At 36.9% G+C, this 20,246-nt stretch overlaps 1 protein-coding gene across 15 annotated transcripts in view; it reads right to left on the bottom strand.

The window, feature by feature from the left end:
- TRIP12 (thyroid hormone receptor interactor 12) overlaps window positions 1-20,246 on the bottom strand; it is a 151,860-nt gene that overhangs the window by 22,377 nt on the left and 109,237 nt on the right. For 5 of the 15 annotated variants that reach the window (XM_088845055.1, XM_055397296.2, XM_088845066.1 and 2 more), the window contains 15 exons: window positions 17,571-17,688; window positions 17,291-17,450; window positions 15,362-15,515; window positions 13,048-13,276; window positions 12,606-12,724; window positions 10,046-10,253; window positions 7,884-7,984; window positions 7,493-7,667; window positions 6,249-6,390; window positions 4,988-5,179; window positions 3,177-3,328; window positions 1,624-1,796; window positions 1,085-1,158; window positions 802-1,001; window positions 53-180 (listed from right to left, as the gene is read on the bottom strand). In XM_088845055.1, the coding sequence (XP_088701181.1) occupies window positions 53-180; window positions 802-1,001; window positions 1,085-1,158; window positions 1,624-1,796; window positions 3,177-3,328; window positions 4,988-5,179; window positions 6,249-6,390; window positions 7,493-7,667; window positions 7,884-7,984; window positions 10,046-10,253; window positions 12,606-12,724; window positions 13,048-13,276; window positions 15,362-15,515; window positions 17,291-17,450; window positions 17,571-17,688 (2,325 nt within the window). The remainder of the gene's footprint in view (window positions 1-52; window positions 181-801; window positions 1,002-1,084; window positions 1,159-1,623; window positions 1,797-3,176; window positions 3,329-4,987; window positions 5,180-6,248; window positions 6,391-7,492; window positions 7,668-7,883; window positions 7,985-10,045; window positions 10,254-12,605; window positions 12,725-13,047; window positions 13,277-15,361; window positions 15,516-17,290; window positions 17,451-17,570; window positions 17,689-20,246) is intronic. The other 10 variants (XM_055397300.2, XM_055397307.2, XM_055397310.2 and 7 more) reach the window with 6 other exon arrangements.

Raw genomic sequence — 20,246 nt, 5'->3', positions numbered from 1 at the left:
AGCCTACTGCTCCACAGCAATGGCAATCCACCGCCCCCTCGGCACTGCTCACCATTCCACAGCTCATCATGCTTTTTTGCATTTCGAGGGGAAGTTTTTGTTGGAGCTGTCTGGGCTCTTCCTCTTTTACCACCAACACAATCTTTATTACTTTCTTCGTCCTCTCGCACAGGTTTGTACCTAAAGTAATAGAGTACGAAAACCAAAAGTAGATTTTAAAACTGCAAGTTATTCTTCAAGGCCAAAGTGCAAGCCACAGATACCACAGTTACCAAACAACTCTCTGAGATCTGGCCACTCTCTCCCTAGTTGTGGATTTGGAGAAATGTCGGTGGGACTGCTTCCTAGAAAAGACCCCTGAGACCACCATCCTAGGAGGGGCCAACCCCAAGGGCTGATTCTGGGAAGAATTACTCTCTTTCAGTAAGTATGCAGATATTCATCAGCAACGTAGGAAACTGCACCCAAATGCCTCTAAGGGATCAAAAGTGCCAAACTTCCTACTACCTACAGGAGCATCATCTTATGTTCTTTTTTTGACTTATTTAAAGACTTGAAGCTACTAGAAAAGTAGATACAAGTTATGATTGATTATTGCCCAAACACCTTTTCATGTAGATTTAATGAGGAAGCTAACATACATACACACACACACACACAAGATGGAACACTGAAAGTGGCTTTCAGTAACAAACTATAGGATTTAGCGTCCACTCTCTCCTTATGCTAGCCAGCCAGTAATAGGAATTCCAAAACACACAAACACTGTTGATGAAAAACCAAAGTCATTTTCAGACTTGCCATATTGTATGAGTTTTCGTCCAAATACCAGCTCTTCCTAGAGGATTGCTCTCGTCATCCGTGGATTCCCGTTCATCTTCAGCCTGTATACTGAACTGCCGTACTGCCTGATACACTGTCATGTTATACGGTAGCAAATGCTCTCCGATGTAAAACTGTAGCCTGTGTCTCACATTTCCCGAATTTAAGAACTGAGCGGCCTAAACAGAGCAAAAACAAAATCCATTTAAGCTATCAGCCCTGAACTTTACACATTAACAACATGGTGGGAATAGCACCCTACCAGAGATTCGTCTATTTCCTCATCAGAGCCATCATCATCACTGTCTTCGTCATCTTCTCTTACTCTTCCATACCCTAAGGACCAAGAAGTCTGTTAAATTCCTGGCAAGTTTGGGTGGCAAAGAAAAACCTGTATACACACTTGTTAAACTAACATACTCCTAGAAAAATATGTGTATTACATTCTGATCTAATCATTCCTGGAAATACATGTATATTACACTTTGATCTACAAAGCAGAAAGATCTAAGAAAACTATCAGGTACAAGATGTCGTTTCTACTACATTACAAAATGTCACTTCTATTACACCAGCATAAATTAACCCATCACCCACCCAGTCATCCAAGTAAGCAGTCAACCCCTAAAAAAATTTAACATTTCTATATACTACATATAAAAAAAGTAACATGCACACAAGTTCCTGATGCTAGGTTTTTACAAACCCAGCAACGAACAGGGAGATAGTTTATATATCCCTTAATGTTAATTTCATCCCAAATGTACACATAAACACACAATATACATATACAGAAAGTACCTCTAACTACAAGGTATCTCTCAATAGCCTGCACCAAAGCCAGGGGGTCAATCTTGACAGGTCCACCCTTCCACTGCTTCACATTTGCACAATCTGGATGTCTTTGTAACTGGCATTTTAACTGATGCGTGTTGAAAAATTTTAAAGCCTGTGATCCTCTGTTGAGAGAGAAGCTCAAGATAATTTGTGAAAAAAAGTTATTCTATTATTTTCAAAATCAGCATACATTAATTAAAATAAAAGCATGATAATACAAACTCTGCATTTTCCTGAGGCACAAAGTAGCACTTACCAGTTACATAAATAGTACAACCAGCAATTCCAAGTTATTGGAAAAGACTTATCATAAAAGAGGATACGTGTACACATGCATATGAGAACATTCAATCAACATTTCACCTCTCTTCCACCATGAATCTATGTGAGCAGAAATACCTCACCACTGAGAATGAATTATTTCCCCAGGGTAAAAATTCCTGAACCTTTTGAGCATGCTCATTTCTGCAATATTTGGCCATTACCTATTAAGTCCTATTTATTTAAAAACAAACAATAAACCCTCATTTTTTGCTTTGAAAGATTTCAGCTACAAAATTAACCTTTACATTTTACTTTGCTACAGTCCTTTGAGTGAAGCAGTTTAACAGATACATCAGTCTAGACCTGGTAATGATATTTAATTGCTCATTTCTGAAAAGGTCTGGCAAGAGTAAGATACAGAGGAATTTAAAATGCAACTACGAGGTTTGGTAAGGCATGCAAATAGGGGTATCGAAAGAATGTTCCATTATATTGATACATACAAATGCAAACACACGTACTTTACACAAATTCAGATAAAAATGAAAAACATTATGGCTTTCTCATGTATGTATTAGAAAGTACCCCTTTATTTCATAAAAATCTTCTAGGACAGTTTAATAATCAAAATTAAATACCACTCTATACATTAAGTTTCAAAGCAGAAAAAAACCTAGACAACACTGATCACTTCATTATTCAATAATGCATACTGTTTTAATTCAGTCAAAGCACCAGACTACGTTTTTTAAAACCAAACTAATTTTTTAAAAGTTTTCCAGGCTGCTAGCCATAATATTCCAGGAAGCTTACTTGAGTCCTGCAAAGCTACTACATTATGGGGAAAAATAAACATTTATTCGTTAAAACCCATTAAAACGCAAAGTTATAACCACTTGGATCACATATGAAATCACATTATTACACAGAATGTAATCATTTTGTCATCTGTAACTACAAACTTCTTGGAGAAAAGCTTTATATATTAAAGTACATCAATTTAGGGAAAACTAAGCCTATTGTGACTTGCCAACACAAGTTGGTTTTATATTTTCATAACATCATGTTTAAGATATAGGGTATAATTTTAGGAATAAAAGTTATTTGATTCACATATTAGAATATTTAATCTCTTCAGTCCTTATAATGAGTGTTCTTTGAGCAGACCAAGATGTCACCATACCTCTTGCCACTTTACCTCAACAAAAGTATAAAATCCAGTGGCAAGGGCACACCTAGGCAAGGATCCTTACCTGCCTCCTGTCCCATTTCCACTGGGAAAGTCATGCACTTTGACTGGAAATTGTTCCATCTGGCTGAGGCAGTTGTTCATTTTGTGAACTAATGCCAACAAAGGTGCATTACCCACTGGTTCTACTCGTTCAATGGGCTCTTCTCCAGGAAGCTAAAGTTATAAATAAACCAACAGGTTAAGTAAGGCCTCATGAAATGGAACACTCAACAAGAATATTTAATAGGCAGTTTTACAAAAGACTTACTCTGTTGTAATTTTTTGTGATGGATTTAGCTTGAATACAATACTTTCAAATAAATTATTTCAATAAACACACTTTGTGTATAGGCACACAATCCTGTATTAACAATTCCTAAGTCCAAAGGGCTTGAAAACACTACTCATTTGGTGGCAAAATCTGACCCAGACAGATACATGGCTATTTGAAGTCTTTATTTACCTTTAGGAATATTCATACGTTTTGTTGCAAAAATACTTAATGTGTATGGAGTACAATTCAGAATCCACAGGGGATTATCAGATAATAAGTAGTGTATGTAATGTATGGCAGAACTCATGAAACCCATCCAGCCCCAAGGGATTTCCAGTAAGTGATTACAGACTGCACATAATTTTAAGCATGGTATAAAACTTTATCCAGTATTAACTATACAGCTAATGAGTCACAAATAATTATCAATTCTGCTTTAGATAGTGGAACAAGTTAAAATAACGCAAGCAATGCCTGCAAACAATGACCAGACACGGTGACAGTTTCACTAACACACAAGAGAGCTGTCCTTAGCCCTATTACACAGTCAATCCAGAGAATCGCCTTCTGTTAAGCCATTATGAACAAGTAGAATGGTGTTAAGTCACCAGTGTCCAGGTGAGAGTGAAAAAATTGAAGCTGCTTTGTGGCTTCTGATCTTATGACCCACATTATAAATGGTGATCAACCACTACTCAATGAAAGTGTTAGTTCTGTGTCTTACATACAAAACAAAAATGTTTACATATACTCTATCTTATGCCTATAGATACATGATGTCTATCATATTTCTATTGAAAAATACACTGCAAACTGCAATATGCTTAAAAGCAAAATATTGAGAATCAAATACATTCACCACTGTTAGTCGTGTTAGTTGCTCAGACGTGTCCCACGCTTTGTGACCCCATGGACTGTAGCCCACCAGGCTCCTCCATCCATGGGATTTTTCAGGACAAGAAGACTGGAGTGGGTTGCCATACCCTTCTCCAGGGGATCTTCCTGATGCAGGGATCGAACCTGGGTCCTTCCACATTTCAGGCAGACTCTACCATCTGAGCTACCAGGGAGTGAAAGTGAAAGTCGCTCAGTTGTGTCTGACTCTTTCAGACCCCATGGACTATACAGTCCATGGAATTCTCTAGGCCAGAAGATGAGTGGGTTGCCTTTCCTTCTCCAGGGGATCTTCCCAACCCAGGGATCAAACCCAGGTCTCCAACCCAGGTCTCCCACATCGCAGGTGGATTCTCTACCGTTTGAACCACCAGGAAGGCCCAAACAATTAATGGTCTTACACAAAACACAGAATCAAGATACATCGATCACAGCATAGGCACTTGCTTCAGTAACTGCACTGGCTTCACCATTTTGTTGTGTTACTGTTTACCTAAAGTATTAAAGACCAAGGAATCCAAATGTGTATGATATCCAAGTTAAAAACTTTACCTCAATATCTTGACCAAAAACTATTAGAAATTACTCCAGGGATGAAAATATCCGCATGAGTAAAAAATGACTCTCAAATTAAGACACACAGGCATGATTATTAGGTAACTTACTGGAGAAGAAAAAAATACATGAAGGAATCTCTTTAATCTGATCTCTCTGCTCACAGCGTCCTTTTCACTTTTAGACGTCAAATAAAGCAACAGCTGCTTCACAAATCCACTGTGTTGGATTTCAAATGATGAAACATCGGACTCTGAGACTATGCTACGGATTTCTACAAGGCACTCAGCTCCACCATCCACCTGAAAAAGATGAAAAGAGTATTCACTGATTTAAAGAGTCCTTAATAAATACACAATTCATATTTCCACCAAAGCAACCTGATACTTGAACACCTTTAAAAAAGAGATCAGGGGTAAGTGGTACATACTTGGTAGATCCTTGAAAAACAATACCTTACAAACACACACATTCACAAAATGTTATTATTCCATGACAGAAAACCAGTGTCCAATCTGACATTAAAAAAACAAAACAAAACAAAACAAAAAAAACTTCACATTTAACCAATATAGTTGCATTAAAGAAAAAAAAGACAAAGGATGAGAAAGCAAGTTGGAGGAACAGAGATATAATACCAAAATGAAAAGATAGAACAAGAGTTTAATGTGTGGCTTTATGGTACATTTAAAGTCTGAATGAAATAGACAATTTCTTAGAAAACACGTCTACTCACACAGCTCAAAGTACATCAAAAATGGAAAAAGAATCAGATGAAACACAAAAGGTTTATGATACCTCTACCCTCTCTGAGCACTCTCAGGGCACAGGTAAATAGCGGTGAAGGAGGGGCTTCTCCTTCACTTAGGAACCTGTTAGGTTGCAGAGTCCATAGATGTTAGAACTGCTTTTTTTTTTTTTGGTCTGCATGTAGTGACATGAAATGTATTTTAAGTTTTAACTGTGCATTTCTCTAGCTATATCTTAGCCCATCTCCCAACTGAAACTTAAGTGGTTTAATGTGGAATCTGGATTTACTAGTCTATAAACATAGGCTAGTACCTGTAGCTGAAGACAACTGAGAAGAGAGATGTGCCTGAGGGACACTTTTGAAATCTCTCCATTTGTTAAGAGATATGGGAGGTGAGGGAAAGAAAAGTCAAAGACTAGATGTCTAGCACATTTAATGATAAAATGAGGAAGCACGGAAGTCATGAGACAAGTTAAAGAAATGTCAGGCCAAAGGTACAGGTCTGGCTAGAAAAGTTGCTCTAGGACAAATAAATCCACGGAAATCTACAGAGTCACCAAGGCAAGGAGGAGCCAGATGGAAGAGCCCAGAGAAGCAGCTAGGTGCACTGGCCGCGGTACCTGGAGGTTGAGTTGTTCAGTTGCAGCACAAAGTCTCTGAAGGACATTCAATGCGGGGTTGCTTCCATCCATGTTCTCAGAACTGAAGTAACGCTCTACAAATTTATGTGCCTGATCTTTAATCCAACCTTTAATTTTTTCTCTGCAAGAAGGAAAAAGATATTAAAGACTCAGTGTACATAGAAAAGTTTTCAATTATAACTTCTGGTCAAAGGCAGATAGCTGCTATATTTAAAATCCTTTTTTGGCCTATGTTTATAGACTAGTAAATCCAGATTCCACATTAAACCACTTAAGTTTCAGTTGGGAGATGGGCTAAGATATACCTAGAGAAATGCACAGTTAATACTTATACATTTCATGTCACTACATGAAGACCAAAAAATAAAACCCAGTTCTAACGTCTATGGACTCTACAACCTAACAGTTTCCTAAATGTTAACCTGAAAGCAATTTTCCAAGACTGTTTTCTAAGGTATAGACATATCTGCACTGTCCCTTATGTTCCTATAGACCAGAAACATGTACCTATTAGGTGCATAATATGCTAGAACAACTGAGACCTCACTGTTCAAATAACAAATCCTAATAACTTCAGAAATATATTCGCTTATTTCTACTACCTGAAATTCAGAACCACCCACCAATCAAGGCAATAAACCAAACAAAAAGAGTTTGTTTTCCCAATGGAATTTGCTTTTTAAAAATTTCTTATTTGCAGAGGAAGTAATCCCTGTTGGTATGTTACACCCAGAGTCAAACAAAACAAAACAATCCTTGAGGATTTTAAAGGAGTAATTTTTTTAAAGCCATAAATTGTTGTGAAATGGTTTAACTGACAGTTTTACATTTCCAAAAAAGGGCTCTGCTCTAAGATCCTTATGTTCCACTGTGAAGTGCAGAAGAGGGCTATCATAAAAGAGTATGTGTGTGTTTGGAAAATACGTCAGTTTTCCTTTTCCAGAACAAAACTAAGGAACAAGTTCAAAGGGAAACCTATTTGTTTGGTTTTGAACATACACAACTCCCAACTAGACATGCTGAAATTTTTAAATATGAGAAAAAGTCAGTCATGGGGCTCAAGAACTGAGTATCTGCTCCATCCTGGAGCTATGCGACCTCTGAGCAAAAATTTAAGGCTTTTGTCCATGTTTTGATCTCTACGTAATAGGTACACTGACTAGAATAACGTGAAGCTTTTCCTAATCTAGGAACAGAAGTAACACAGAATCCCCCCACCTCACCTATTATTGGAGATGGTGTCCTTTGAGGCGGCCCTGGCAAGACCACTAACTCCTGCAGTTCGTGCTGGTTCAATGTTGTTGCTGTTAGACTGTGCGCTTAACCTTCCCCATGTTTTTGGATTCAAGCTTGCCAGGAAAGAAGACTTAGGTGACTGAGTAGTGGTGGGGCTTTTAGCTATGGAGAAAACAATAATTAAATCATTTTAGTGTAAATGATGAAAACCAACAGAATTTTAAGACTTCCACTCAACAGATTAATTAGCTACAAGAACTAGGAACACTGGGAATTCGGCAAACTCAGGCATGATTCAAAGCTGTCAGCAAAAATAAAGTATGTCTTCAGCTGCTAGCTCCTTTCCCTTCACCTCCCCATGGTTTCATCACAAATTACCTTGATTGTCTACTTTGTCATCATCTCTTGGAGGTGAATACTTTGGCCTTCTTGATCCTCGTTTTGGCAGTCGTTTTCTCTTTAGAACATCACTTAATCGACTATCACATGGGAAAACATAGGGCAAGTTTAACAATTATCATGATCTAATATCATCACTCACTTAAAAGCAAGCCAAAATGGCAGAAACAATGTGTTATAAAATACTGTCGTAACAGTATTTTCCATTTAGTGATAATGCCAACTCTGCACCAACGTTCTACAAGTGTACAGACACAGAAATTGATTCCTTCAGAAAATACCTAGCTATACAAATACCTTGACTATACTGAATTACTAAAAGAAAACCAAATAGAGTATCCATTGTTACATGTAGTACATAAAGTATATAAAACAAATATACAATGCAAAGAAAGAACCATGCAATCATAAATCAGAAAAAGAATATGTTAAATCTGAGTACCTTTTTTCTTCTCTAATCTAAATGACAGTAAGTAAAATAATAATCAGCACACTAAGGTTAACACTATCAAAATACTTTCCAATATTAAAAAAAGTAATTTCATGGTGTGCAATGATAATAATATCCAAAATGAATACATTTATAAATACTTTTATAAAGAATTCAGAGTTATCTATAAACAAATGTAGCAGAGTGTAGTGTAAATAACCTATTTGAATTAGAATATATGAAATACAACACATGGCTTTGTGCACTATTTTCACTATATTAAATAATTTTAGCAATAGTTTATAATATCATTCTTAGAATAACAAAAACTACGTAAGATAGAAAAGATTTTTTAAAAAGTTATGGTTCAGTTAAATTATAATCCAAGTAAGAAAAATTTTGAAAAAAAAAATTTAAAGTCTTCCAACATCTGACATGTCTATTGAAAACACTTAATAGCATGATCAATATACCTGACAATCAGGACAAGTGAACTTTCAAAGAATAAACTTATTTCCATATACAAATTTTTATGAACTTCTCATTTAAAACCATATTAGAAGAGAAATGAATCACTTAGAGCTCTGAAAGTCTCTCTCTGAAAGTGTTTCTCTTCCCTTAGAAGCACTGACTGTCAGAACCTATAATCAAGTCTAGTTCCTTAATTTAAAGTAGCTCAGGAGCACTGCATCTCTGTGAGCTGCATCATATTTTACTAAGCACTTGTGCTAGAGCCCAGGCACCATGCCTATGCTATAGAGTAAAACCCTGCAATGACCTCAGGTTGCCACAGCAGCTAGGGGAGGGAACTGGGCTGGTGAGGAAATAAATAGGTGGGCAAGGCTGGGAGAGAAAATGGGAAGACAATTCAATTAGACAACAGGGAAGGTGGAGGGTCCCTGGTATCCTCTAGGTCCCTGGACTGTGCCCATTACATGGTACCACTTAAACCCAGCAGCTTCCTAAGATAATACTGTGCCAGGAGTCACAGAACTCTCAAAACTCATATATACATCAGGGAGGACAACTGCCACCAGGGGGCACCAAGAGCAGCTAAGATTCTGAGCTTTGCAGTTTATAAATTAAATAAAATAAATAAAAATTTATAGATTAAATTTTTGGACCCCACTTAGTACAAAATGGTAACCGACATGAGGGTTGGTAACATTCTCAGCAGCACAGTACAACAAAGGAATTAAAACAAAAAAGAGGTGCAAGCAGAGAATTTTCTTAGAATTCTCATTAGCCTTTATTAAGAGCAAAAGTTCTGATATGCCAATAAAAGACAGATGGGAAATCAGGTTCTTTTCTTACACTCTAAAAATTCCAATTTTTAATATTTTTCACTATATCAATATCTAGATGTCTCAAAGCTGGTAATGTATGCTGCAACATAATATAGTAAATAATCATTAAGATTATGGTATCAGAAATGAGGCTCAAATCCTTCATCATTATAGTAAGTTGCAGGTCAATGTAAATACTATGTCTCTACTGTGGTTTCTAAACATGGCTCAATACAGCAGGTTTTCAGCAAGTGTTCAATTTTCTTCCCATTTTCATTATATACCTAACAAAACATACATGGAAAAATGGAAAATGTACACTCTCTGTAGTGCCCTACACCCTTCACCTTCCCTGGGTGTGTCTCAGAGACCAGGGCAGAGTTCCAAGCAAAGAGCACAAGAGTCACTGCAGAACTCTGACTTACCCTTGAGGGCTCAGGTCTAGAGAATCATCTCTGCTGTGCTGCAAGCTGGGGGACCCCAGGTCAGCCGAGGCATTGGTGGCGGCCATGGCTGTTCCACTGTTGACCGATGGTGTGGACCCCAAGGATCCGGACCCATTTGTACATGCCTTTGGTGGACTCGTCAACAATGACTCAGATTCTGCTAAGTGTTTTACTTGATGCATTACACCTTTATAGAACAGAGGTTAGAGTGTGTGTTAATCAGGACTACCTCCCCACCATTACAAGATCCCTAAACGCTAATGTTGATTCACAAGGAATGAATAAAAAGTACGTAAAAACAGGAAAATAACTGAGGTGCCAGTCTTCAACCTGACTCCAAAAAAACAGAAGGAAATAAATTCAAATTTAAATAAAGATACTTATATTGAGGATGAGATGGTTAGATAGCATCACCAACTCAATGAACATGAATCTGAGCAAACTCTGGGAGACAGTGAAGAAAACTGACTGGAACTTGGTATGTTCCAGTCCATGAGGTCGCAGAGTCAAACATGACTTAGCAATTGAACACACATCTCTTCTGAGGTCTTCCAATACACTCAAAATGTTAAATGGCATCACATATAAAGTCCTACCAGAAATTTACCCACTATAAAAATCAAAAACAATTACAAAAATTCAGTGCACCTGTGGCTGGATAGCCAAAAGATAAGAAAAGGATCTACAATTATTGACTTCAAATGCTACAAGGAGACAAGATCACAATAACACTACTGCACATAAAGAGAACACCAGCTATTGAAGGATGGAGATTTTCACACCCCTGCAAGTGTATGAGGAGACAGAACAATAACCCATTAAGGCAGAGATTTATATTTGGGGTTTGATTGTGGGAGGAAGCACATGGAGGGGGGGCGAAGAATACAAAGGTGTGTATTCACATATTCACAACATTCACGTTTTCCTGGGGAAGAGTCCACAACTTACCATCAGATTATTTATATATATATAAAAAAAGATTTTTGAATGAATTCAAACTTCTGGCATTCATTCCACAAGTATTATTTCCAACTGTCATATGCCAAGATTGTGAGCGAGGCACTAAGAATATGGCCATGGCTAAGAAAAATGTATTCAGGGCACTTACTAACTAATGAGAAAGATATACTTAACAAGAAATTAAAAATAAAGAGCAAACTGCTGATGAGAAAATACAGTGTTGCTGCAGCATACTGTAGGGAGATCTAACAATTCAGAAGGCAGGGTAGATATATTTAGGAATAAGTGATCTTTAAGTGGAACCTCAAAGAACAGGGAGACAAGCCACATGCAATGCGGGAGAACCAATCTAGACATCTCCATATGCCTCACGATGTATATGCTGTACAAATACTTGGGGGTGGGAAATTCAATCTGATGGCACAGTTGATTGATAGGATCAAAAGTTTTCTAAAATAATCACTAAGAAAAAAGACCAATTCTCATATATATACTCATATACCGACTTTCAAATCGAAAAGCAACTAAAGGCCAATGACAACAAACACAGAATACCTAACACAAGATAAAAAGGCAAGATAACCGAAGGCTAGAAAGAAGAATATACACCAAGTGTTTATGTAAGCACAGAAAAGGTACATAAATCTGCTTTGTTAACCATAGTTATTGCCTCTAGGATACGGAGTGAGTTTGCCTTCTATTTCATATAAACATGCAGTGTTGGATTTTTTGAAAACCCATTATTATTTGAACAGAGGTAATAATAAACAGTGAGAATTTCTTCCCATTTGACTCAATATTATTACACTAGTGTGTCTATTACATTCTCGAGATGTAAAGAGAAATGAATCCTACATAAGAAAAGGTGATTATGAGCATAAAAAACTGGGACTGAAGACAAAGTATTACATGCCAGGAGAACACCATTATTTTCTGCATCCACACAAGACCTAAGTAATCTGATAGACCAAAAGACCCATAAAGAGATTTCTGTTGATGAGAAAGAACTTTTATTATCTTCGCAGGTTTAAAAAAGGATAAACACCCTGAATGAGTGACACAGTTTCATCTTTCAGGCTTTCAAGAAGAGAACACTAAAATACCATGTCCCCAAGGCTGATTTCGAAACAAATTCCTCAAATTAGAGACTAGACAAATTGCATTCTGAAGATTAATACAAGTCTTAAAATATTTCATTATCTACACAATGAAGTAAAAAATAATCCCTTATACAGCTGTACTGATATATTAACAGGATTCCTTGGGAAAGAAAGTGACCTCTGACTTTTTCAAAGAATCTTTAGGGCAACTGTATGCTACCAGCATAAAAAAAAAAAGTCAGCAATTGTATCTAGGCCATAAACACTCAAATCACTGAAATTTAGTAAGTGTTCATCAATTAACAAGTGAATCTCATACAATCTGTAATAAAGAGGTTTAAAAAAGATGCATGACATGTAAATTATATAAAAGTAACAACTTTTTGTTCCACAGATTATAACTATAATTCTATTAAAATAATATTCAGACTAAAAGATTCAGTTCTTAACCATCAAGTAATTATCATGAATGGAATTACCTTCTCTTCTGAAGTAAACACTAAAAATATCAGGTAACTTCTGCATTAAGATCTCTGCCATTTGAAGGGCTCCAACTACTATCTTCAGGTCTTGGCTTGATAGCATGGAAGCAATATGACTATAAAAAGAAAGCATTTGTATGTAAAACATCTGCCTGAATTTGATAATTATAGCTGGCCACACAACTTTAAATTTGAGAGCAAAATATTTGTTTTGAAACCTGTCCACTAAAATAAGAATTTTTCTTAAATGCTCAACTTTTCTATTTAATCTATTTTTTATTGAAGGTGTCTGTGAATACAGAAAGACAACGAAGGGCTCAAGATACTCCAGATTAACTGTTTTGTGCATATTTTATACTATAATATGGCTTTAAAATTTTCTGAAGTTTACTGCAGAGACTTGGGTTTCTAAAATGTTTTACCACTTTCATGAACACACCTTGAAACAGCATGGTTTTTCAGGACATCCTTTAGAAGTTCGGCATCCGCGAAATAAATTATCCTAAGAATTGCTCTAAGGCACTTATGTCTGACCGCAGGTCCTGCTGAGGAACTATACACTTCATAAAGAACACCAAATAATGTCTTAATAAAAGACTTAGCCAGTTCCGGATCTTCTTTCATAAGCTGTGCTCGAGCATCATCCTTCTTTAACTCTGAATATCCACCTGGAATGTAAAATTTTAAAGGCTTCAGAAACACAATAAAGCAAGCAAACATAAAATTCAAGCGGATGTACAATGCTATAAAGGAAATTAACTTATCTAATGCAATCAACTGGGGTGTATAAAGATGTCCCAAACAACATTAAGACAAATTTAAAAATTAAAATTAAAAAAAACACTGACTATTCCAGCTACCTGCAAAATACAAAGTAGCACTACACTGTACCTCTTATTTTTACTAATACCTGTTCCACAAAATACTGGGGACATTTGAGTACTAACCAGTTAAAACTACTGGTAAGAAATAAATGGAATTGAAGAAATGAACACTGAGTATGCAGGAGTAGCTCAGCTGGTAAAGAATCCACCTGCAATGCAGGAGACCAGGTTCAATTCCTGTGTCGGGAAGATTCCCTGGAGAAGGGATAGGCATCCACTCCAGTATTCTTGGGCTTCCCTGGTGGTTCAGGCAGTAAAAAACCACCTGCAATGTGGGAAACCTGGGTTTGATTCCTAGAGGAGGGCACGGCAACTCACTCAAGTATTCTTGCCTGGAGAATCCCCATGGACAGAGGAGCCTGGCAGGCTATAGTTCATGGGGTGGCAGAGTCGGACACGACTAAGTGACTAAGCACAGTATACATGTAGCAAGAAACTGGAAAAAAATGACCCGTCACTGGGCTTAAAGGGAGTAAGGTGTAGGAGAAAGGTAACAGATGAAAAGCTCTAGCACAGGGGTTGGCAACGTATGGTTCGAAGGCCTAACCCACCTCACCACTTATTTTTGTAAATAAATTTTACTAAAACACAACCACTTACATTTGTTTACATACTGTGCATGGCTGTGTAGGGGCTACAAGAGCAACGCTGAATACAGACTGTGTGGCCTGCAAAGCTTAATAGTATGCTGACCCTTATACTCTGGACTAGAACTACAAAAGCACTGAACTAAAAACCCTCCAGAAAGGAACAAATGACAGAAACTTGAAGGTAAAAAAATTCTCATGAATTAAGAGAATTCTGAATCGAAAGTATAAAACAAAAGATTAGAAAGAACTGATCTGATGGGGTGTGACTGGATCTAAACGTAGAATAGGAATAAAAAGATCAGATTTTAAAAACTGCCTGGGCTGAAGAGAATTACCTAGTGACTGCTAAGTGGGGGAGGGGGGAATGGGTTGGAGGGAAAAAAGAAACAAGTAGGGGCAGATTCACATCAATGTATGGCAAAACCAACCAATATAATATTGTAAAATAATTTGCCTCCAATAAAAAATAAATTAAAAAAAAAAAAAGAAACAAGTAAGGAAGATTAAGGGGTACAAACTTCCGGTTGAAGAATAAATGAGTCACAAGTATGAAATGTACAACATGGGGAATACAGTCAATAATTATGTCACCTTTGGTGACATCATAAGTAGACTGATCGTGGTGATTATTTTGAAATGTATGAAGTACTGAATTCACTATGTTGTGTAACAGGAACTAACACAGTGATGTAAGTCCATTATACCAAACTCAACACAGTATTACTGCGGGTGGGGGTAGGGGACTGGATGAAGGCAGTCAGAAGGTTACAAGATAAATAAATACTAGGGATGTAATGTACAACATGACAATTAACACTGCTGATATCATATGAGAAAGCTAAGGATTTCTTACCACCCAAATTATCTTTTTTTCTCTTTAGTTTGTATCTATATGAGAAGATGGATGTTCACTCTAACCAACTAACATGGTAATCATTTCAGGATCTATGTGAGTCAAACCATTATGCTGTACATCTTAAATTCACACACTGTGTCAACTATATCTCAACAAAACTGACAGGAAAAACGCACAGGACAATTCTGACTAGAGTCCAGGACACTGCAAATCACAAAAGTAGGAAAATCTTCGGGGAAGATACCAGTCAAGCCATGCTGACTCATTTACCGATTAAAGCACATGATAAAACCAAAAAAACCACTATTTACTACCATGCAACTACCTCAATTTAATAAAAACACTCAATAAAACAATTATATGTTACTGCAAACACTACTTACTAGACAACATGGTACTACTTTTGACTCAAAAGGTACTTACTAGTGTTAGTATTGGCTAAGGGGTTAGGTTTTCTCTGAATGGCACGTGCTGTTCCCGTGTCCTCATTGATTTGCTGCATAGAATTAAAATCAATAGTATAAACTCGTCCCAGAGTGGACAAGCTTATCTCATCCTCACCGACCTGATGGGCTGCCTGAGAGCAAAGAGAGAGAAACCTTGAATATAAACATGGAGAAATTTATTAACTCAAGACACAGTGGGGACCTCCATAAATGCTAACTTACATATTTGTTTCATCAGGTTTCAGACAGTAAATAACAGAATATGGAAGTTTTAATAGTGTGGATGTGACAAAACTTACTCAATCAACAAACTATTTTTAATTAAATAAATACATACACCCCAGAACCATCAGGTCCCCTGAGACAAATACAGGTAAAATCTAGTCATGCAGGATCGCTGACATGGAGAAGATACTATTTGTGTTAAAAAGACCTTGAAGACATTGCTGAGAGAAAGCAATCAGTTATCCTTTGGTATAACTTTTGGTACCTTATTCTTAGGTTAAATTATTATTTACATCATGGATTCCTAGCAGCTCATCAAGATTCTCCTTTAAACGAAATGATCCTACAAAATTATCCTTAGGTCATCAAAAAAGACTTTTACATTTAAATGATGCCCTAAGATTGAAAGGGACACAACCACAAGTAGAAAAAGTAATCCCAAGGGGTGGCAAGCATTACATAGTATGTATCTCAAATGAGACAATGTAGTTAACACTGGTGGATTTTAGATAGCCTAAAGAAGTGACAAAATATACATTTTTATGGAATTCCTTGGTTGAATGGAAGTCAGGATTCTCAGAAAATACCAGAGAGTAAACTAACAGGGAAAATCCAATTACTGGGAAAATGCTAAAAAGAAGAATGCTCAGCATTAGAGACCACAACCAGCTTATAAAGTAAGGCTAACAATTACAGAATACTAGTCACCTCTGACTTTCTCAGAACAGCTGAGAGTTAGATACTGTCATAAGAATTTGATTTTATAACATAAATCACTGGTTCCAAAGTTTTTCAAACATTCATTTTTAGAAACTAGTGGAAGATACTTTAAAGAAAAAAAGTCTATGTATAAATGTCTTAAAACATTCCTATTACACAGGCTGAAATTAGAAAATATATTAATACTTGAGTATCTTATAGATGAAAACATTACATTAGTAAATGATGCAAGGCATCTCAAAGCAGTGACCAATGCTTCCTAAATAAGGGCAAAAATTTTCCTGACCTGAGAAATTTCTGAAATATTTCAATGCAAATTTAATATGGAAGTATGGAAATAAGAATAAAAGCACACATAAAACCTTCACAGAAAAATCACTGTAAATATTGTGGTATATTTCTTTCCTTTTGCTGAGTTTCCAGGAGTCACATAATTTTGTTTTCATTTATAGCATATCACATTGTAAGTAATTAAAATTTATCCCAGTAAGGTCTGTATTACATATAAGCTTAGGTATATACCACAATTTACTTATTCACCTAGAGCTAGATATTTAAATTCTTTCCATATTTTTGTTGTTAAAAAATACTGAAAAGCAGCTACTTGTATGTAATCTTTGCTTTTGAGAGATTTCTTCTGGATAGGAGACTGAAGGAACTTTTAGAGACATGTAGCCTAACTTCTCCCGTGTTTCCTTTCAGAAAGGAGGAAACCATGGAACAAAGAACTTAAATTACTTGCTCCAAGTCAATCAGGTAGTGAGTAGCAGAAGCAGGACTAGAACACCATGTTTTCTGACCTGAACAGAAATGAGGACCTTGTTCTCAGGAGACAAAATGAGAGAATCGTGAGTTAAATTCCACGCTAAGCACATTTACGTTCACATGCCCCCTCCCGACTCCAGCCCTACACCCACGCTCCATCAAAAGAAGACATATTTAAACGGTACGAGGAAACTACTACCTCAATGATCCGGCTGTCTATCCTGTTATAGGGGTGCCAGAGGCCCCGGTCGTCCCGCCACTGCCATATGGCCCCATCCGTGTTCTGTGCATTGCCCTTCTTCAGCATGGTATCAACTGCAAAAATGCCTTCCTTTGGTAAACATGGCATAAGTTCACTGAAAACGAAAGGTGCAATTATTTTAATAAGTAGTTTTCTAAGCTGGTCTCTAAAGCAATACCAGGTCTCTAAAGCAAAATGCCCTCCAGTTATTATTAACTATTGGCCCAATCTTTACCAAATCAGAGACGTCAGTTCATACAGTTCTTGAGGACTTCGTGGAACAAGATCAATCTGCTCCTGACAACTTCCATTGGAGGCACCACACAGGAGAAAGTGAAGCGTTTCTGCAATGTCTGTAAAGCCAACAATGAAAAGCCAAAGCCTATGAAACTACTTGTATTGCTGTGTTTAAAAGGCAATCATTCCCGAGGGAAAAAACAAAAGTATTTTCCTATTTGGCCATACCACTCAAGATAAGGTGAAATAACTTGTTTGCAGAACAAGTGCACTAAACATATTTTATCCTTGATTCACATATATCTGTGTGTTTTCTTCAATTCAAATATAATATACTGAAATTGTGTAGCCAATAGAATAAAACATACCGATTAAAAGCATCTGTATCTTGCCATTTTATCATCAGGAAAACCTTTACTTAAATGACAGTAAGCATGCCAACTACCTTTAAAAATCAAGAAAATATCCTCTACCACAAACTTCCATTCCCAGAAGATCTCAGTTTACGGAAGAACCGGGGTGAAAACTTGTCTAATACATTGACACAGTGAGTGGAAGAAGTTCCCACTAGCCAAGGTTTTGATCATTCTAATAACCAGGACCTAAAGACAAGGCTGTGTCTCTGTTGGTTGTGGCATATGGTTCTATATGCATATACAAAACATGTATAAATATTTCACTGTAATGTCCTGCCAGTAATCAGTGTGTTCTACTGTCAAGAAAAGTATTCATCATTAATTCAGGCAGAAAGAAAGTCAGGTTGCTCAGTTGTGTCTGACTCTTTGTGACTCCATGGACTATAGCCCACCAGACTCCTCTGTCCATGGGATTTTCCAGGTAAGAGTACTGGAATGGGTTGCCATTTCTTTCTTCAGGGGATCTTCCCAATCAAGGGATTGAACCAGGGTCTCCCACACTGCAGGCAGATGCTTTACCTTCTAAGCCACTAGGGAAGCCCCAATTTGGGCAAAGGAGTTATGAACAGTTAAATCTCTGCCTCATAGAAATTTCACAATTTAGTGATTAAATCGTTAAAAAAATTTTGAAAGATTCATTTTGCCAACTTTCTTAAGAAACAGGAAAATATGGCAATGGTGTAATAGTAACTTAAGAAAAAGAAAAAAAGATCAGAGACTGGAAAAAAAAAATAGAACAAGATAGGTTCATGTTTCCTTTGTGTTACCGAGGGAGAAAGACAATGTAAGTCTAGTGGCTTCTATATGATGAATATGTGACAAACTTCCTAAAATATGCTAACAAGGTTAACAATATTCATCATATTAAAGAATAAAATTCCAGAACATTAAAAACAAAACTTAGATAGCAATTTCCCAAACCAGGATATAGGAAAAATGCTGTGCCATATGGTAACAAGAGATAATCTGTGTGCAAACTTCAGGAAACCAAAATTCAAGGGACTTCTAGGAATTTTAATAAGGAAAGTACATTATGATTACTCAAAAAAAAAAAAAAGGAGTTAAATCTTTCCCAAACTTATCCTGGAAGAGAGGACTTTGCTCAGGGCATAAGCAAAACAGTGTTCTCTAGAATACTAAGTTTAGGAACCACAAAATGCTTTATCTCTTCAACAAATCACCTCAGCAACACTATTTTTCTACAAAGAACTGTGCCATGTGCTAAAATTCACAACTAATGTGACTAAATTTAAACCTGAGTTTCCCATCCTCCCTCCCCCACAAGAAAAGTACTATTACACCACTTAATAATCTACCTGAGGCAGAGGGATAAAGACTGCTTTGTCAGTGAATATCATCACTGACTCCCAAGATAATATTCTCAGAAAGCAAAATTATGGATATACAATTACCCACAATTATGAGAGTTTCTTACAGAAGTGATCAGTGCTCTACTAGCAATAATCAAAATATACAAATGTTCTCTGAACCCCACAGTCTTCTGACATTAACTTGTGAAATCTAAAGACAGTAATGGGCAACTGCAATAGCAGTGTGTGTGTGTGTCTTCAGGGGTGTGTGTGTGTGTACACATGTGCGCACTCAGTCACTCAGTTGTGTCTGACTCTTTGCAACACCATGGACTGTACAGCACACCAGGTTCCTCTGTCCATGGGGTTTCACAGGCAAGAATACTGAAGTGGGTTACCATTTCTTACTCCAGGGGATCTTCCTGACCCAGGAATAGAACCACATCCCATGCACTGGCAAGCAGATTCTTTACCACTGAGCCACCTGGGAAGCCCAATAGAGACTGTAATAGCAGTGGTGATAAAATGTTAATATTCTGCACATGGTAAGGTTGAGAAGGGCTTAGAAATGTTAAAGCAGCAAAGATTAAAGCCATTCATCTGTGTAAATAAGTTTCAACATTTTCAGGGAGAAGGCATTCTGGAATCATAAAATGCTGGAAAATCTAACGTGGGCAAAAGGACCACCTATAAGCAGAAGAGAAGCAGTTACTGGTAACATAAACCCAGAATTCTCCTAATGAAGCATCATTGCTGTTTAGTCACTAAGTCGTGTCTGACTGTTGTGACCCCAGGAAGCATCATTACTTAACTGATACTGTATAGAAAGCAATGACCTTAGCCCTCTAAAAGTAAAGTTTTAATACACTATATACTTCAAAAACTGTATGCAGAAAGCATTACTAATATTGTCACACCCAGATTTGTTACACGATAACATTTTTCTTC

Source organism: Moschus berezovskii, chromosome 2, assembly GCF_049115385.1.
Source record: "Moschus berezovskii isolate FMDL1 chromosome 2, NW_MosBer_1.0, whole genome shotgun sequence".
In the NCBI taxonomy this organism is placed as follows: Eukaryota; Metazoa; Chordata; class Mammalia; order Artiodactyla; family Moschidae; genus Moschus; species Moschus berezovskii.
The sequence above is the reverse complement of the archived record's forward strand: the minus strand, read 5'-3'. Positions and strand labels throughout refer to the sequence as shown.